General features: G+C 45.6%; 2 protein-coding genes across 2 annotated transcripts; both read right to left on the bottom strand.

Moving 5' to 3' along the window:
* Positions 1 to 807: 807 nt before the first annotated feature.
* On the bottom strand, positions 808 to 6376 carry prdm13 (PR domain containing 13). Its single transcript, XM_034529025.1, has 4 exons — positions 6209 to 6376; positions 4617 to 4748; positions 4373 to 4493; positions 808 to 2354 (listed from the first exon to the last, which is right to left on the bottom strand). Exons 1-4 carry the CDS (start codon positions 6374 to 6376, stop codon positions 808 to 810), a joined length of 1968 nt encoding a protein of 655 aa, XP_034384916.1.
* A 6987-nt stretch (positions 6377 to 13363) lies between these two features.
* On the bottom strand, positions 13364 to 17254 carry zgc:172323 (uncharacterized protein LOC564165 homolog). The gene is made up of 12 exons (XM_034529024.1): positions 17031 to 17254; positions 16676 to 16835; positions 16404 to 16553; positions 15824 to 15943; positions 15647 to 15742; positions 15424 to 15558; positions 15222 to 15332; positions 15026 to 15136; positions 14751 to 14875; positions 14250 to 14654; positions 13625 to 14191; positions 13364 to 13457 (listed from the first exon to the last, which is right to left on the bottom strand). Exons 1-12 carry the CDS (start codon positions 17252 to 17254, stop codon positions 13364 to 13366), a joined length of 2298 nt encoding a protein of 765 aa, XP_034384915.1.
* Between the last annotated feature and the right edge of the window lie 2311 nt (positions 17255 to 19565).

The raw sequence follows: 19565 nt of genomic DNA, 5'->3' as shown, positions 1-19565 counted from the left end.
CGAGAAAGTGCAAATGTAAGTACAGTGTGTTACTCAGCGAGGCGCAGGGAATCCGAGATCTTTCATGAAGTCCTGAACATAAATTCGATTAAAAATAATCGCGATGCATCCGTCCATGTTGAAATTAAAATGCCCATTTGCTGTTTTTAAAGTGCAACTGACAGTTTAAAAGGGAAGGTGAGAATGAAGCTCACAATAAAAACCAAAGTGAAAGAAAGAAAGAAAGAAAAAGAATCATATTCTTTTGCAGCTCATAATTTACGAGAACGCGTCCATATCCAGTGTGGTGGAATGTATTGCTCGTTTTTTCTTTTCTTTTCTTTTTCGGAGATTGGGCCTTCAGTCATAGATTATTCCTCATGGGGAGACAACTGTTATATTATTATTATTATTTTACATTGCCAAATATATATATATATATATATATATATATATATATATATATGAGATAATTTAGTGTTAAATTCAGCATTGAATGTGTCTTTTTCTGAAAAAAAAAAATATGATTCCAATCGAAATTGTCTGCAGCACCACTGGCCACAACCCAAAGGCCACGGGTTATTTAACTGCTACTAACAACTAAATATATGGATCTTTTTTTTCTTTCTTGAATGGCATGATGAAACAGACAACCAACAAAAAAACTAACAGAATTCCCTTTAAGTCCAAAAGTAATAATTAAATTGCGAATTATCATTACGATGTGGTGCTCAGGCGGGCAAGTGTCTAAAGTGTGAAAAACTAAATGACATGTTCCTTCTCGTGTACATAATTTAAAGTCAATGAGCACGTGGGCACGGACGCGTCTCAGTCATTATTTTTGCTCGACTCTTGGTCGCTCTGGTCGTCGGTGAAGCACACGTCCACGTCACTGTCATTGTCGCTCTTTTGCTCCGCGTCCTCGAACAGGCCGCCCGCTTTCTCTTCCAATTTCTTGACGGTCTGCCCGGGGTGCCTGGACTTGACGTGCCTCTCCAGGTCCCGTCTCCGCACCAGCACCTTGCCGCAGAATTCGCACCTGTACGGCGTGTTCCCCTCCGCGTGGAGCCGGATGTGCTTGTTCAGGTTGCTGGGGTCGCCAAACGGCCGGAAGCACACTTTGCACTTGAGCGGCTTGTAACCCGTGTGAGTCCTCATGTGGATTTTCAGACCGTACTTCCTCGAGTACAGCTTGCCGCAGTACAGACACAGGTGTCCCTTTTTCGGTTTGCCAGAGCCGGCGTTGCTGGCGCTCCCGGTGGGCATCGAGTCCAGCCTCGTCCGGTTCTTCTCCGCGGTGATCTCGGACAGCTGCTGCGTGTGCATGGCGATCTCCCGGTCGATGTTGGTGATTGAGCCCAGGTCGTGGTTCAGCGAGGGCGCCCCGAAGTAGGACATGGACTCCGGGTACTTGAGGAGGTTGCTGAAGTGGAATTTCAGCGGGTAGTACGGCGAGCTGTACAGAAGCTCCCCGTTATAGACAGTGAGGGGCATGAGTGGGATGTTACAGTCTCCGCCATAGGTCTTGACACCGTCGAAGTGAGGGAGGGAGAACCGCTCAAAGTGGAGTCCGGGGGGCATCTGGGGGTAGCGGGACGGGGACAGGCCGGAGTGCATCCGACTCTCTACGTGCTTAAAAGCCGAGGTCTCCTCCATGTGAGGCAGCAACGGGAAACCTCGGATTGCGTTCGTGCATGGCACCATTGGAGATGCGGAGTCCATGATTGCAGGTGCGCACTTGGGAGGGTGGCTCCCTCCTCCTCCTCCTCCTCCTCCTCCTCCTCCTCCTCCTCCTCCTCCTCCTCCTCCTCCTCCTCCGTTCAGAGTCTCGCTGACGTTGCGCATCGGTTTCATGTTGCCGATGAGTTTGCTGAAACCCAGGGCGCCCAGCTTCCCGTTTGCGTCCTCTCTGGAGGCGTCCGCGCCCGGCACTTTGGAGACGCCGGTGGGTTTGAAGGCCGAGCGCACACCCGGATGGAAGCCCATGCTGCTAAGGACGGAGGATGTAGCGCCGAAGCCGAGGATGTGTCCTTGGTTTCTGGCTGAGGTAACGCTCATGTCGAGGGCCCTGTCCTGCTCCTCTGAGCTTCTTTTCTTTGACAGTCCCGCTTTGTGTGGGAACGACGAGGAGGACACCGCCCGCCTGCCAGAGTCTGATATGGAGGAGTTACTGTGGCCGCTCCTCGGAGAGGTGGAAGTATTCGGGATGTCTCCGGACTTCGGCGACCTGCTGAAGGTCTCCGTGCCCCTGGCCTGCTCGCTGGTCACAAACCCCCGACCGTTGCTCAGGGCGCAGTGGAAGTGGACGTGGGCCTTGAGCGTGTTCGGATACTTGAAGATCCTCCAGCAGTACCAGCAGATGTAGCGCTCCTCACCTGTAGCGACAAACAGAAAACGTGGCATTAATTATCAGATGGCTGCGGATCATTAAGTCGCCCGACAGCGTGAGGCCAGATAACAACACGACAATTACATCCCCGTGCGTAAAAAGGCCAAGTTCGTGCATGCGTAAAATCAAAATAGCATCTTTGGCAACCTGTAGAGAAAAAGACCTGTGAGCGCACAGACAAGTGGCCCCCTTCTTCTTCTTTTTCTTCTTCCCCCAAACCACCGATGCGCACATTCATTGTACACAGGGTGTGATGTAAACGAAAATACATTTTGCATTACTTTTCCATTAAAAATGGAGGGTGTGTCATATTTTAAAAAAGTGCAACATCGATGTTCCCTTGAAAATGTCCCTTCAAATAGCAACATCTCCATCAGTCACTGCTGCACATCACTTTTAAATTATAATATAAGTATCATGGATGAGATCCGGTGTCTAAGATCTGGTGCCAAATGGCACAGGAGGCCATTTTAATGACCCTCCGCCCCCCAGTCGAGCACTCAGAGGTTAATATAGATGTAATGATTTTGTAATCCATTGTTTATGATCGCCATCAAAAGAGCAAACGCCCTGCCCAATCTGGCGCCCAGGAACCGACGCATTGAACGCGGCACTCTCCCTCTCATGTGCGCTTTCCCGTGGAAGTGACAGCAGCTGTTGCTTGAAATCGCAAGTCTCCATGAAACAATGGCGCCGGCCCATCTGTTGACGCCTCATAATGGGAGCGAGCGTATGTCCAGGAGCGCACACGGTGTCGGGCCGGAGAATCAGGGCAATATACACCCCATATAAAAGTTAGCATTCATTAGGCCACAATACCTTGACGCACCCACCTAATTTGCCGTGAAGCACTTGTTTTTGAATTTATTTGCTTTTGAATACATGAATATTAACGACGCGATGACATTTGTTAACCTCCGTCTCGCAACTGAATCGCCGGCCCTCTTTCTTCTCCCATGGACGACGAGGCGCTCCATTTCTATACTTTTAATTGATTTCTTTCTTTCTGTTTTAAAACGATGCTTCAAGTACCGTAATTATACTTCATCGCAATTATTATTATCTTTTTTTTTTTTTTCCCCCCGGCGGACATTTGATATCATTAGAAGCTTCAACCGTGTTGCTTTCTACATTTATTCAATTAGTTGAGAGGCCCTTCCCGGTTCCAAATAAAAACATGTAATCCAAAAGCATCGAAAATTGATGGCATTCCCTGCAAAGTATCTGTTGATAATCTTTTCCTTTTTTTGGGGGGGGGGGGGGGGGGGGTTACGGATTAGTTCCTTCCAAGCTGGTGTTTAGCCAAGATTAGGGACTAATCCCCAAGCGCAACTGCCAAATTATCATTACCAGCCCAAACAACCCGATTAAAACACCAAACACAGGCTGATGACAAAACTCAAACAAGAAATCTTCATATATTCTGAAAGCAAATAATGTATATGGTGATTAAAGCTGAAATTTGACTGTTGTGCCCTAATTTATTGTGTTTTATGACCTCCTAATATTCCATGCAATCGAATTTAGTTTTGCTCGTCAATATTTAATCATTCACCTTCATTTGGCATAAAGTAATATTATCATTCCTTTTATGAAACGAATTAAAAAAAAATGTCTGAAAGAAAGTGATTCTTAAATGTGTTATATTTTCATTACATTAAAAAACGAATGTTGTATTGTTTTGTATTCTACGATAAATAAATGCAAAATGAAAAAAAAAGGTTGCCGGAGGTAAAAACAACATCCATTGATTTCCATCACTGCGCGATAAAGGAGGGCCATCCCGGGCATTGGCGTCATTTAGCTGCAGTGATGGAGCCCTCAACATGTCGATGTCGTGTCATCCCCAGTGCTCCACGTCTATTCACAGCCAGATAAACAGCATTATAATTCACAGCTCGCGTGGTCATAATTTCCGTGTAATTCCCGTCCCTTAATTTGCACATAATATTGCCCGTTTTGGGCTTCTGAACTCTGTGCGTCATTATTAGCAGTCGGATTTACCTTTCTCGTCGTGCGTTGGAGTGGCCGTGGTGGGGATGTCGTACCACTGGGCCAGAGCGTTGGAGTACCAAACACTGAGCTCCTCTCCTGCGGGGATTTCTCTCAGCACGCGGTAGAAAATCTAAAAACAAAAAACAGGTGATGAGGAGGTGAAGTTAACTATGGTGTCCAAGTGTACGCGTGTGTGTGTGTATGTGTGTGTGTGACATTTGGCCTCAAAAGTGTGATGTCAAAAAGTATTCACCTGTCCGCCAGGTAAATCCGACACAGCCTCCAGGTTCTGCTCTTGGCTGCTCCTGGCAGCGCGGATCAGTCCGATCCAGTCTGGCACGGGACAGCCCGACTCATCCACGAACTCCCCCCGCACCAAGCGGATCTAAACCACGCAGACAGAACCGGTTCAGAATGAGCACGAGGCATTTTCACTATCTCTGGAGAGGAACGTTGGGAAATGTGAACTTTAACATGTCACGACCGAATAACTAAATACATGTTTCGGCTACGGCGTTTGAAAAACACGTTTGCCCCCCCCGGCCCCCCCTTGCAGTTTTCCTTCACAAACTCTATTCACGAATCACCCTATTCATGCTTTTGTTTATTTGTATTTATTAATATTTTATTAAGCCAATTCTCTCGCCATTATTGCCAATGTCTGTGTGCTGCGCTACCTGGAGGTGCTTCGGCCACGCATGACCAAAGCGCCCTTAATGCGTCTTTATCCGCTCTGCTGATAATTTACTAAAGAGAATGACACTCGGGCCTAATTGAGTTGATATGGGAAACGAATTTGAGGAGTGTCAGAGCGTTTCTAAACTGTTCAAGGACATTAAAGATCGAAGCGTGACATTTGACACGGAGATTGCACCTGATGATCGCCGGCAGCCCAGGGCCACGCATTTAGACGCATCAATCACAAGCGGCTGACAGCTCCCAACAATAACAGGGTGCGGTTACAGAGGCGCCCCCCGAGCCGTACAGTGGTTTACTCCTGTGCGTGGAGAAAATAGGTGTTTTAAAGTTGTTGTTTTTTTCCCTACTTCTTCTCTGTTATCGCATTTAAATGTCCGATGACTTTTATTTTTTATTTTGTTTCTAATTCTCTGCTCCTTCACAGAAATATGATTTACATGCACGTGCTCATAATAATCCAAGTGAAATAACACGAATGCGGTTTGTTTAGTTCTATCTTTATTATCAGCCCACCCACCCCCACCCCCCCCGGGGCGGCGACCCCGGCCTCCGTGGCATCTTTCCGTGGCCGGGTTGCATTAAAATTAAACGGCTCATCGGGATAACAGGCCCGCCAGGCGGTGAAATGTGAGGCGGCTGAGGGCATGAAATCCCACACAGCGGACCCGGGTCGCCCATTAGGCCGGTTGAGTAGAAGCACAGACTGACAAGTCGGCCGCTAATGGAGCTCAATTATTTCCAACTTGACAGGCCAAACCAATTAATAAGCGAAGGCCCGATGGAGTTTGACAGTGCAGCTTTAAAAATCCAAAATCAGTCCGTTCGTTTTTAATATCACGCAGGCGGAAATGTAAGGCGAGGACAAGAAAGTGTGTTTAGATATTAAAGGGGGTTATTTGTCGTCAATTTTGTTCACTACAAAATAGTTAAAAAAAACTTTAGGAGAAAAAAAAGGTTTTGATGCAATTTTTGAAGAGCACAATTGGTAATAAATCATAAGAAATATAGCAATGCTACCTCGTTATACAGACACATTTCTAAATCAAACGCATTCATCCAAGTACTGAAACCTGCAGCTTACAGAGAAACACATTTTCATGAAATGTTTTCACTGTTTTTGTTTTTTGTGTTTTTTTTTAAACTCACCTTCTTTTTAGGTCCAACTTCCTTGCGGTCCGACACGTACTTCCCGAGTTTGAAGACGCCCGGTACCGGTCCTATCCGGAGCCCGGCCGGGACGCTGCAGTCCGCAAACACACTGACGGTGGTGGACGCCCGGGTGGCTTGCATGGCGTGGGGTGAGATCAGAACCATGAAGGCTGATGGAGACCGAGTGGGAGAGTGCAAGGAAGGAGGAGGAAGAAGAAGAAGAAGAGGAGGAGGAAGAGAGGATGAGGACCGGCCGATATCCGCCCTCAAAGTGATGCGTTGGCGTTATGCTCTCCGGCTTTTCTAGTGATGGTGCAGGCAAGGTAGCCTCCCCACCCTCCTCCTCCTCCCCTTCAACTCTCCGCACCCCTCCGCCCCTCCCGAGGTGATGCTTTGCTATAAGTTAAGGGGGGGGGGGGCGGTCCTGAGTTCGAAGCATGCGAGTCGGAGTGTGTGTGTGTGTGTGTGTGTGTGTGTGTGTGTGTGTGTGTGTGTGTGTGTGTGTGTGTGTGTGCGTTTACGTGTGTGTGAGTGAGTGAGTGAGTGTGAGAGAGTTGGGCTCTCCCAGCAGCTGTGAGGAGAGGGGAAAACGGGCCGGCCTGGTCACATGGAGACTTTCCCTCACCCCGCCGCATAATGAATTGCTCCAAAACGGTCAAGAGACACAAAGGGCCAGGCGACCTTCCCATCCCCAAAATCCAATTTGTCAAGAGCAGAGAAAGAGGGAGCAGAATCAAAGGTCCAGAGCGACCATTAATCCTCAGCATGTGGCTTTGTCCTCCAGACAGTTCCGATATTTTAACTGACAAATCCACTGTATAATTTATCCATAAATCCTCACCCTTTTCCATTCTCCCCTTTCAGGCCAGTTTTTGGAAATCAGTGGCTACTTTAAATCTACTTGGCTGGCATTCTTTGAGGTTTTATCCACTTCAAAGCGCTTTATTCTCCCTCCTTTGTTCCCGTAGTTAAACAAAAGAGCAGGAAAGTTTAGAGGACTTGTTAACTTCTATTGACTCTCGGCGTGTGCCGGGTTGAGATCAGGCAGGTACTGAAAAGGAACCAGCAGCAGGAAGAGGGAGAGAGAAGGGGGAGAAAAGGAAAAACAACAAGTAAAGAACAGCCATCATCATCTTCCCAACGCACACACTTGTGGTTTTCTTGTCTTGTCTTCCTCATTCAACACGTATATTCTGCTGGATTAGTGTGCAAGGGCTAGCAAAAAGATTTCATTACACACATTCTTCTTTGAAGGGTAATAATTACATTATTTTACCTTTCGGTATAGCCCAATTGAGGAATTTTAGTGGCAACATATTCATTTAAAATTATGAATTCTAATTCATTAATTAAAAGCCTGCTCAAAATTCCCAATATTATCGAAAATCTTGACAGGGATATTATGTAAATAGATTGTGAAGCATTAAAGGAAAAATCAGCTATTTGGTTCAATATTTAGTTTATTATGCGTTAATCCATTTGTCTCTAAAAAATAAATTATTGTGAATACATCATTGATTTATAGTGTTTGACTTAATTGACTTGATGGTCTTGATTGATTGATTGATTGATTGATTTTACAGCGTAAAATAATTTTCAAAAACCTGTTCTGTCCATGTATGAACTACGTATCTCCAAAATGTTTGCATTGAGCTATAAGCAGCCCTGCTGTAGTCATTTCTTTTTAATCATTGGTGTCATATAAAATCCTCATAGGTGGATTTTGTCAGAAGGACCAATTAATTATTCAGTTTATGAAATAAAAATAAAAATAAAAAAGCCACATATTTCGACACGTCTCACTGTGCATCATTGATAAGCAAAAATAAATGAAACCATGCAACATTTGAGTCAGAGCTTCGATGGGCCATCAGCTCAACTGTAACCACAATTAAGTTATCATGCATGACCATATACTGTAGGCCTGTTACAGTATTTCAGATCACACTCTAATGGTGAAAGGGTTAAAAGCCATGAACATGATTGACTGACTGGTCGGCCGCCTATTAATGAACGCGTTATGATCGGAGACTTCGGAGAGAAGATGGAGAACACGTGGCTCTGTGCAGCAGGTCGTCTCAACGTATTGGAGCCTTTTGATGCTGATGATGAGTCTGAGCAGAGGAGAAGAACAGAGGAACCTGTGGGCGATCAATTGAGACCATGAACACTTTGACCTCTGACCTGTCCACTGGGACAACGAGCCTATTATTGTGTTGGCGGAAAAAAACAAACAGGATATGACTGTTTAAAACAAATACAATGAAATGATAAAATATGCAAAAGTGATCGGAGTTATGCCATGCGGTATTTTTCTTATTTGATAATAATTAATAAAATAAAGAATACATAAACCAACACAAAACAACAACGACAAACAATCCACATCTAAGATTAAATAACTGCATTCCTCTACTTCTGTTAATTCAGCATGTTGAGTTAACAAACGCTGTAAATAAACTAATAGACATTAATCTCTCTCTCTCTCTCTCTCTCTCTCTCTCTCTCTCCCTCTCTCCGCAGGCATCCCTCCTCTCTCTCCTCTCGCTCTCCCTCTCCTCCCCGCGCTCCTCCACAGTCAAAGAGCCTGAACGACACGCGAACAATCTCATCAATGGGCGCAATGTTTGCGCCTGGCTGTGCGGAGGGGGTTATTTATTAACGCCTCGCCATTTGCGGCTGGTTCCCATCCACCCCTGCGCTGTTTTTGTTTTTTTTAAAGCCCCGCACTTCTCCACAGTGAAATGAATTATTCTCCGAGGAGGAGGAGGAGGAGGAGGAGGAGGAGGAGGAGGAGGAGGAGGAGGAGGAGGAGGAGGAGGAGAGGAAAAAGGGCGAAGACTTTTCCTTTCTGTTCTCGGGAGAAGTCGCTGGGTTGAATCTCCCCGCTCCACTGTGCGCTCTGACGCGCCGAGGAGCAGTCAAAAGGCTCGGTGTCAGAGGGGGGAACAGTGTTGGAGGCAAATGGGATGGAAAATTAAATGAAATTAAATGGCTTGACCGGCGGTATTGTTCCTCGTGCTTCTTTTAAAAAGGGAAAAGACACATTAATTACATGGTCTGATCTTTATTCTGGGACAATATCGCGCAGAGTCAATCACCAGCATTCCGCCAGTGCGCATCTCTTAAATCAAAGCTCGGGTCTCTTTAATAAACGTAAATAATGACCGGAGAAGAATCGCAGTCGCGAGACGTTTTTATGGGGCGGCTCTGCCTATGTGTGTGTGTGTGTGTGTGTGTGTGTGTGTGTGTGTGTGTGTGTGTGGGGGGGGGGGGGGGGGGGGGGGGTATTTTAACTGTCTAAACGGTGGGGCTCTGATTTAACTGGTTGGCCATTAATGAGCCATGAATATAGAGGAACAACCTGTCTGCAAAGCAACGCGGTAAATACAGAGAGCAATGCCCCACCAGGGATCTTCATTCATGCTCCCCGACTATACTTCAGGGGTGCCAAAGGGTTCACCACCACCTCTCCTGGACTGGTTTCAATGGCCTACCATTTAAGACCCCTCCAAGCTCGGGAGAAAACACATTTTTTATGTCGACCCATAAACTTTGTTTGGGGGTCTATTCAGAGGAGCCCAATCATTGTCCCACTTAGCAGCGTGGCCTATTTCTCACAGATTCCCACGTCTTAGAAATGACTCCCGTGTTTGTCTAAATCCATTTATTTATCCGCATGTAAGCCCACACCTTCAGCACCTCTCACATTTATTTGGTCACACTTCTTATGGCCTATAATTAAATTAAAAAAAAGAAGAAGGAGAAGAAGAAGAAGAAGGAAAAAAGAAAACTTAAATCCTCGTGCTTTTGGTTTTAGGGGACAGGTTGAACTCTGTCCAGCAGCAAAGGAATTAAAACGTATTATTACTCCTTTCAGATCTCAAACAAAGAGGGGGGGGGAAACAAGCTTTTGTACTTGTTTATCTTATTCCTCGCCTTTAAAAAAAAAAAAGATTTTCTTTCTTTACACCGCTCTGTGTTCAAGGTGCTTTTCTCTCTGAGAAACCTGGGGAAAGATGCAAGCTGCACCAGAGGCAGACCAGCTGCCTTGATGCGGGTGGGACATTAGCGACGCGTTTGAATAGTAATTATGCTTGTATGGGACTCCCACCAGATGACATGATTGGGGATTTTAACCCAGACTAATATTCAAAATCGCATTAGAGAGGAGGCGAATAAACGGCACCTGATTCAACGCTGTTCATGCGTGATTTCATTCAAAATGCCCCTTTTCCCTTCTTCTTCTTCTTCTTCTTCTTCTTCTTCTTCTTTTTCTTCTTCTTCTTCTTCTTCTTCTTCTTCTTCTTCTTCTTCTTCTTCTTCTTCTTCTTCCTCTTCTTCTTCTTCTTCTTCTTCTTCCTCTTCCTCTTCTTCCTCTTCTTCTTTTTTTTTGCCTCCCACCAAAGTGGGCTGCGCCGTTTCGGTATTCAAAGTCTCTACAAAGTTTTTTTTTTTTTTTTTTCTTCTCTTTCTTTTTCTGGCCACATTTCCCCTGACTTAAAGTCACTTTGTCTCGCGTGAGGAGACGCGGATAAAAGCGTGTGAAGTTTGCGTGAATTGATATGTTTCGGTGTACCTTTATAAATTCATACCTTTTCTCACTCGAGCGCCTCGGAAAAGAAAGTGTCACTCAGGCCGATTCTCTCTGCTGTCCGACGCATTTAGCAGGAGATCTATTTGAGGAGTTCATTCCTAGGCAAATGTATGCAGGCGCGGCTCTGCATGAATGGAGCAGCGTGTCAGCCGACCCTAATTGGGATTTAGCCACCCAAAGCAGACGCACAAAGTGACCGAAAGTCACAAGTTTCAAAGGGAGTCACCACTTTTGCCCTTCGTGGTGAATGCAAGGAGCTCTCTCCCTGCAATGCGACTAAAAACAGCGTTTTCTTATATGGATGGAGGTTAGTGACCCAACTGGCTGCGCGGCGTGTTTCTGCAAAACTAAAAGTGGGAGCAAGGCATATAGGATGCCAAAGAGCACGTTTAAAGACACGTAACCTTGACTGGCCTGCATGTTTGAACGAGGCCAGACGTTTTTGGTCCAAGTCATGGTTATTATCTGAACAAATATCTGAATAATTGCATTGCCTTTTTTTTTTTTCTTTTTTTTTTCCCTTTCGTAGTTTTTTTTAATTTTTTTTAGAAAGTTCACATTTATAATTCTTTTACTTTCTGTTTCGTCGTGGATATTTTTGCAGTAATCAATCATACGCAAATAAAAATGGTAATATATCAATAATTCCAATAATTGTTATTATTGCAATAATGATGATGACGATACAGCAACAATAAGTATGACAATCACCATGATGATAATAATGACATCTGTCTAAATATGCCACATGTTAGGAAAAAGACAAAAAAAGTGCCTCCCATTTGTGCTTTTTAAAACTCGTAGGAGATGTTTTTTTTTTGACAAACTCGTTGCGTCTGAGAAGGCAGGTGTATTTATATTTTGTTTATTCATTTGAATAATAAGACAACACTCGTCTCTTCCAACGCGTCCGTTTTTTCCACGGTGAAGACGAAGCACCATGGAGAGCTCCGCATCGCGCACACACACACACACACACACACACACACACACACACACACACACACACACACACACACACACACATGCAGTTCCAATGACTTACACGCTCCCTTGTTAATTATATTGATAATACATTCCATCTTATCATATTGACGAGAAGTGAATTTCTCTCCCTGGATTTGAGCCTAAATGTAAAGGCCGCTAATCGTTCTGGTTGGATGCACATTAATAATTCGGGGTAACAAAATGTAATCTAATGATATGACCGTCTCGAGGTTGCTCATTATATCTCCGATTGACAGTTCTGGGCTCAAACTAATTGTCCCCCGTGTTCGGGTGGGATGAGCTTGTGGAAACGATGTGCGAGAGAAATATTGATTGCTTCAACATAAAGTCTGTTTATAATCATTGTAACAATTATTTATTAAAGCAAGGATGATATATTACAGTAAGGCGCTTTGGCTCAAAATAATACTTCAGCTCATTTCTTGTTTTTATTTTATCTTTATCTTTGATTCTATACAATACAATTCGCAAATATAGTCTTTGAATTTAAAATATATAAAATATTAAAAATCTTTTTTTCTTATGTTCTAATTTTTTTTAATTATTTTTGTTAAATGTATTGTAACACCATTTCTCAGGAATTAGTGTTCATTATTATTAGTGTCATTATCCTTTCTAAAATTAAATATTAACAATGACATTTTTTTTTACCATTCCCATCTCTTTTTTTAATTTTTTTTAGGTTTCCACTATTGTACACGCATTCTACTGGTATAATATAACGTTTTTGATCTTCACTTGATTTAAGTCATTATTATAATAAGGATGGCACAGCAATGCCTTTGTTATATTAACACTGGTCCTGTTGCTATCTTTTGTTGCAGTTTCTCTCAGAGGATTGGTGTGTTGCATGTCTTTGCTCTAAGCCCTTGAGCAGGACACTGAGCGTGTTTGGCATCTGCTGGCCAGATCCAATCGCTCCCAATCAGCAGCAGGAGGAAAAGGTGTGGATGTGGATGGAATGAGGACAGGAAACGGCTGTGTGCCGTCACTCCGCTGCAGGACAGAATTTGACTGACGGATCCCTTCGCCCTCCAGAAAGTGTCAGGACGACCGCCTCGACCCTCAGGTGATTCTGTCTTTCTCTCGTTTTGCTGTTCCCTCAATATACTTCCTTTCCCCTTTTCCATGTTTTATCCTTCCAAGCCAAAAATAAGCAACACCTCTCTCAGCTGAGCAAAAAATATGCTTTTACCAGCATTTCATGATAGTATTGATAACATCCTGTGTCCTCATGTGGCACCTCAAGCACAAACACCAAACAAGACAAAGTAATTGAATGCTGATAGCTTTATTTGCAGCAAGTAGAAATGAGGGGGGAGTATAAGGCACACACAAGTTGAGAGACCATGTTTAGTGTTACTAGTGAGGCATATTTAAACACTGTGAGGTGACGTTTTCACTCTGTGGCAAAGGGTCATTCATGGTCTTCTTGTCCAGGGCAAAGGGCAAAGGTCAGTGCCCAGACATGGGCTTTGGTCAGTGCAAAGCTCAGGGGGGCGTGGAGGTTTAAGGGCGAGGGGAGGTCAATTGGGAATTCATGCTGCTCATTCCTCGTCGGAGTCGTCGGCTGCACCGGAGATGATGTAGGTCTGTTCCTGGTGGTCCATTTCCAGCACCTGATCCTCATTTTTAACCGTTCTGTAGGGGAGGACCAAAAATGCAGAGGGCTCAAGAATCTAAAAGTAGGTTCAAACACTTTACATAGTTTCTTTCCTAAGCATTGGCATGTCTGATTTTATTTTCTGAGTTTTACTGCTGCGATACAAATGTAAGAAATAGAAAAAAATACCTGATGGTACCTTTACCTAATGAGTACCGTCCTCCTCTCCGTCAGCTCCACAGCCTGCTCTGCGTAGGGCTCATTGTTGCCATCATAACCATTGGATCCATATCCCATCCCGGCCCCACCAGTGTCACCCATTCCTCCACCAGTCTTCCCCATTCCACCAAGGCCTGACAGTGCAACACCTCCCCCGACATCCTCATTTCCTCTAGTGCCTCCGATTCCGCCAGCCATCCCATTAGAACCCATTCCACGATCTTTACCTCCATCTCTGCCTCTGCCAATCCCATCACCCGTCTCTCTACCAACACCGCCATTTCCTACACTAAACCCCATGCCAGTGCCGCTCATGCCACCCAAACCTGCAGTGCCACCATCTGCACCCATTCCAACACCATACTCACCGTTGCCTCCGGTGCTGAATCCCAAATTTCCATCAACACCCACACCTCCAGCACCAGTGCCCACACCTACAGCACCACTGCCCAAACCTGTGGCACCACTGCCCACACCTCCAGCCCCAGTGCGCACACCTCCAGCACCACTGCCCACACCTCCAGCCCCAGTGCCTACCCCCCCAATGCCAGCACTAGTGCTAACACCATTCATTCCTCCGGCACCCACTCCTCCCCTGCCTTCATCAGTACCCACCCCCCCCAGCACCAGCTCCTACACCTCCAACCCCAGCTCCCAATCCATGAACACCACTAATGTCTGCCCCTCCTGTCCTTCCAGTAGGACCCTTGTTGTCATCCGGACCACCAGCACCCATTCTTCCACTCATTCCTCCAGCCCCACTGCCTTGAGCCATGTCCCCACCCATTCCTGCTCCAATCCCCATGCCTCCAACACCTCCACCACTACCTCCCATCATCCCGTGACCCCTTCCACCCCCCAAGCTTCCTCCTCCTCCTCCTCCTCCTCCTCCTCCTCCTCCTCCTCCTCCTCCACTGAAGCTCATCCCACCACCAATGGCGCCCATGCTACAGCTGGTAAGGGACAGGGTTTGCATCATGTCAGAGAGTCGCAGATCCTCTCCTTCAATAAGTTTTCTGAAGAAAAAAAACAAACATGTTTACAAATAATGTTAAAAAATATTGACAAATATGTTATCGCTCTACATCAACTATCAGTATTTTTTCCTTCACCTGTATGTTGTAATCTCAATCTCAAGAGACATCTTGACATTCAGAAGGTCCTGGTACTCGCGCAGGTGCAGTGCAATTTTAGTCTTTGTGGTTTTCAGCTCAAGCTGCAGGGCCTCAATCCGAGCCTATTAGGTTAACATAACCATAATATTAACTGTTACTAATTAATTATTGTTGTGGCTTTGTGTCTGCATGCATGAAACGTGTATGTGTTCACAATTGACTCTGGTGAGAGCCAGTTTGCAGCCTGGGACTATATGAGTCGATCTTTGTACCTGCAGGTCTTCCAGTTCCTTCTTGTACTTTTCTTGTGTCTCTCGGATCTTGGCCTCCAGAGCTTCATTCTTGCTCCTCATGGCATCCAAGTCACGTTCTTTGCTTTGGATCTGGAGATATTTGAATGAATATAGTCATTTTTATATCGCTTGGCAATCAAGCCTCATTAATTCCTTTTTCACTTTGGATACTCACGTCCTTTCTGGCACCTGCTATTTCATCTCTAACGCTTCGAACCCTATCCACGTGCCTTGACGTCTTACTGGTCAGATCTTCAAACTTGTTTTTGTACCATGAATCCATCTCCTAAAAATAGGGAATGAATTTAATGACCTGAATTTAATCTACAACACAGAGAACTTGACCTCAGACCGTGCTAATGTGCGATTATTTTTACCTTCAGATTTTTGGCTGCGATGTCATCGTACTGCGTTTGGATTTGTTTCAAAGCAGCTGCCAGGTCAGGAAGGGCGAATGCACTCTGAGCTGATGCGTGAGCCGAGTAGATCCGATTCATGAGCTCCTCGATTTCCTGGGGGAAAAAGGAAATCGTCGGTCATCAATACAAAAATGGACGGCAAACTCGATATATGTACTTCTCACGTGACGATAGTATTCACCTGTTGATGGACCCGCTTGAGGAATTCAATTTCAACTTCCATCTGCTCCAGCTTCTTCTCCAAGGCAATGCGCGAGGAGGTGGCTTTGTCAACATCCTGAGGAACACACGCCACGGTTATCATGTGGGTTTGGGACTGTCAAATTAATTCGATATCGGCTAATTATATGCAACCTACTGGACGGAAGGTTTCGATGTCTAACTCAGCTTTCCTCCTCAGCTCCACTGCCTCCTGGTATCTGATTTTGATTGCCTCCAGTTGAGCAGCTGTGGACTTCTTAGCCGCCAAGGAAATGTCCTGAAAACCAAGAAGCCGGAAGTAATATCGTCGTCTATTAGATTTGAAGATGCGTGCGAGGGTGTGTGCAAAATGGAGATCAGCCACTTTTGCATTTTATATCTTAACTTCATTCCTGTGTGTGTGTGTGTGTGTGTGTGTGTGTGTGTCTTCAGATATACTATCAAGCCATCTCATCTGTGCATAAAACATAGCTGAAGACAGCTGTACTCCATGACACCTCAACACATCGAGGCACCTCTCCAATTGCCTGCCAGGAATAAGCCCGCTACCAGGTAAGGAACCTTGAAAACACCAAGTTGACGTCCTGTATCGTTGCTTGGATGGATTCAGCTACGGCTCAGTGAGGTGTAAAACCTCGCCGGAAAACAAAGAATTTCAGTCCTCGCGCTCTGCTGAGCGTCTGAAACGTAAAAGGAGAAACCGGGGGCGATGTGCGGCTCGGAGAATTCTGTCTCACCCGCTGAACTCTCATCTGGTCGGCGATCTTTTTCAGCTCCCTCAGCTGCTCCTCATACAGGAGGCGCAGACCGGATGGATTCTCAAAGCGGTTTTGGTAGGCCTCGATCTCCGTTTCCAGAAGCTTATTCTGCTGCTCGAGTGAGCGCACCTGTGAGCACCAAAAAAAAAAAACATTAACGATTTTGAGTGCTTCTGAACCAGACACCACAATGTGTTCCCTGTCCAGGACTAACACATATAAGACAGATATATATATATTGGCTGTTTTACCTTGTCAATGTATACAGCCAGTCTGTCATTGAGGACGATCATCTCCTGTCTTTCAGTTGTGCGGGTGTTGAGGAATTCTTGGTTTTCGGCTGCAGCCACATCCAGATCCATAGGAACTTCTCCACTTGGCCCAACACAGACCATGGCTCCCACACTCACCCTGAAAGGTTACCCCGTGGGCCAAGGAGACATTTGAAGAAGCGGTAGATGGCATTTCATGAGCAAATAGAGGAACTTACTTTCCCATAAGGTTATTTTTGTTAGTTTTTGACAAATAATAATTTAACTGTAGAGCACTCTTACTCATACACCCTACATCTGTCCATCTATAGGCACTGGAGCTGACAGAGCTTACCCTGCTCCGGCCATGCGAGTCCTGCGTGCAGCTGAGGCGGTCCTCCGTCCCACTGACTCCACACGCATGCCGCGGGCCCCGGCTCTGCAGGAGTAACCGGCGGAGGCATGACGGGCGTCTCTCCTGGTGGGGGATGGGCTGGACACCCTGACCTGGTAGGACGAGCTGCTGCTGTCCTCAAAGTGACGGCGGTAGGACGAGATCCTCTCCGGGCTGCGGCTCATGGCGGCGGCAGTGACCGTGTTTCCTCTGGTTCGCTGATGGGAGATGAAGGAAAATGCTCAAAGCAGGGCCTGTCTGCGGTTTGCTGCACTTCACTTCACCGCTCCACCTTGTTTGCACTCCCTGATTGTCAACCCAGTGTCAGGTTTTATACTGCCCCGTTGTCAGCCATACCCCCAGCTCTGTCAAAGGCAGCCCAGTTCATGAGCCCACACCTGGGGAATGTCGAGCCTCCGCTCCAAATCAGGCTTGACCTGCCGCTCAGATATCTGCCAGCAGCTTGTGAGGAGCAGAGCGTGGCTGTTATAGTGGCTGACGGCATCACCCATTAGTCTTTCTGCAAAACACAGAGAGTGATCATATCAGTCTCCCTTTTACCAGAACCACAATGGGTTTCGCTGGGATTAGTGTACATCCACCGGCTTATTGCCCACTACAGCACTGGGCAGCAGGCAGGCAAGCTAGCAGGCAGGCAGGCAGGCAGGCAGGCAGGCAGGCAGGCAGGCAGGCAGGCAGGGTCCAGCAGCAGCAAGTAGGTGCAACACTGACGTGATCTGCTCTGATGGGACGAGGGGCTTTAATTGAATGCTGAGCCGAAGCTGGAGGGTGACCTGATGAGGCTGCAGCCGCGGAGGAACAAAGAGCCCCAGCTGGATTTGACATAAATTAGCACTTATTTGTCTGATGTGTTTTCAACATATTAAAACCATAGTATTCGGGGGGGGGGGGGGGGGGGAGAGAAAAGAAAATTCAATTAACTGCCGCTGAGGGATAATAAGGAGGCAGAATACAAGGAGAGGGAGGGAGGGGGTAGTCTGGAGTTTATGGTTGACATGGCACATGTGATATGAGGGGAGAAAACAGTGCTCTGGTCTGTTCAGAAGGCGATTCTTCTCTATTGACACCTCCAGGGTCACTTGGTCAGGGGTCAGTAATCGCTGCACTGTTCCTAATATTTACTGTAAACATGAAATACCGGCAACATTAACCCTCATATAGGAAAGCCAACACCCAGGCTACGCCGCACACACATGCACCCACAAACATTATACACTGTCCAAGAGCCAGACGATATTGCTGTTTCAGCACATTTATAGAAATGCTTTTTAATTTACTTGTTCCTGTGACAACCTGTCCTGATGGATTACGCTCGCGTCTATTCCTTTCCACCGAGAGCTCCGATCTTGCAGCAGCGTGGGAGTTTTCTTGTGAAAAGGTGGAATGAGTCACGTGAACAATCCATCATCTCCAGCGGACCAGATCCGTCTTTTTATGTGGCAACCAAATAGCGCCACTCATCGTTGAGGTATTTTCTATTACAGTAGGCCTATTTATGAAGCCTCGCTTGAAACGCTGACACAACCCCACCTTCCACGTCTAATTTGTATTTTATTAAGCCAAAAATTGCGAAGGAGAACACAAAATTCAGATGGAGTCATTTATTGCTTTTTGTGTTGTCTTAATAATCTAACAGGCCAAATGATAGGGTGTAGTTACACGGTTTAGACTCACAGACCTGCTTTAACAGTTAAATATGAATATGTACAATCCTTTAGAGGGGGTTACCTTGCTTGCTGGGAGAACACTGTTTATAATATGAACACAAATGGCATTAACGCCTCTGAGCCAGATTATTTACTCATGCCTCTGGTAAAGTCACGTTGAGGTCAGTTTCCCATTCAGTGACAATGATTCAGCATTGACAAGCTGCCTCTAAGTTTTATGGGGTGATTTAGACATCCTGATGGAACTGATCGCAATAATGTCATGTGTGTGTGTGTGTGTGTGTGTCCCGTTTGGACTTTCAGCTCAAGCTGTAAAAGGGTATAAATTAATAAGGAACAAGGTTCCCAACAGCTGCCGACATAGTGTAGTTGAGGTAGTCTCCTCCGTTGAAAACAAACACATTCATTATCGTGGATGACGAAGGAAGCTGTTATTGTTCCCTGTAGGGTGGGTGGCAAATTCAGACTGAGACCCAGTGGTTATTAGACACAGCCCTTCAATACCGTAGATCATCTCGGTCCCAGCAGCTGTCACTTCAGCAAGCCGCCCTGTGCATATCACCGTTTCTTAAAAGACCCAAACAAATATATGACAAAACACAAACAAGACATCACCGTTAATCAAAACTATAATTTTATTTATTGTATGTTGGCCACAACTGCAGATGCATCTATGGGCATGGACTTCATTTGATCTCATAAGCACATAGGGGAAAGTCATTTGCATAGATAATGTAGAGAAACAAAAAACCCTTATTGTCTATTGATATTAGTATGATAGTTTTAGAGTAATTACAGGATATATATA

The sequence above is a fragment of the Cyclopterus lumpus genome, chromosome 25 (assembly GCF_009769545.1).
Source record: "Cyclopterus lumpus isolate fCycLum1 chromosome 25, fCycLum1.pri, whole genome shotgun sequence".
Taxonomy (NCBI): domain Eukaryota; kingdom Metazoa; phylum Chordata; class Actinopteri; order Perciformes; family Cyclopteridae; genus Cyclopterus; species Cyclopterus lumpus.
Note: the sequence above shows the minus strand (reverse complement) of the source record. Positions and strands in the feature narration are given on the sequence as shown.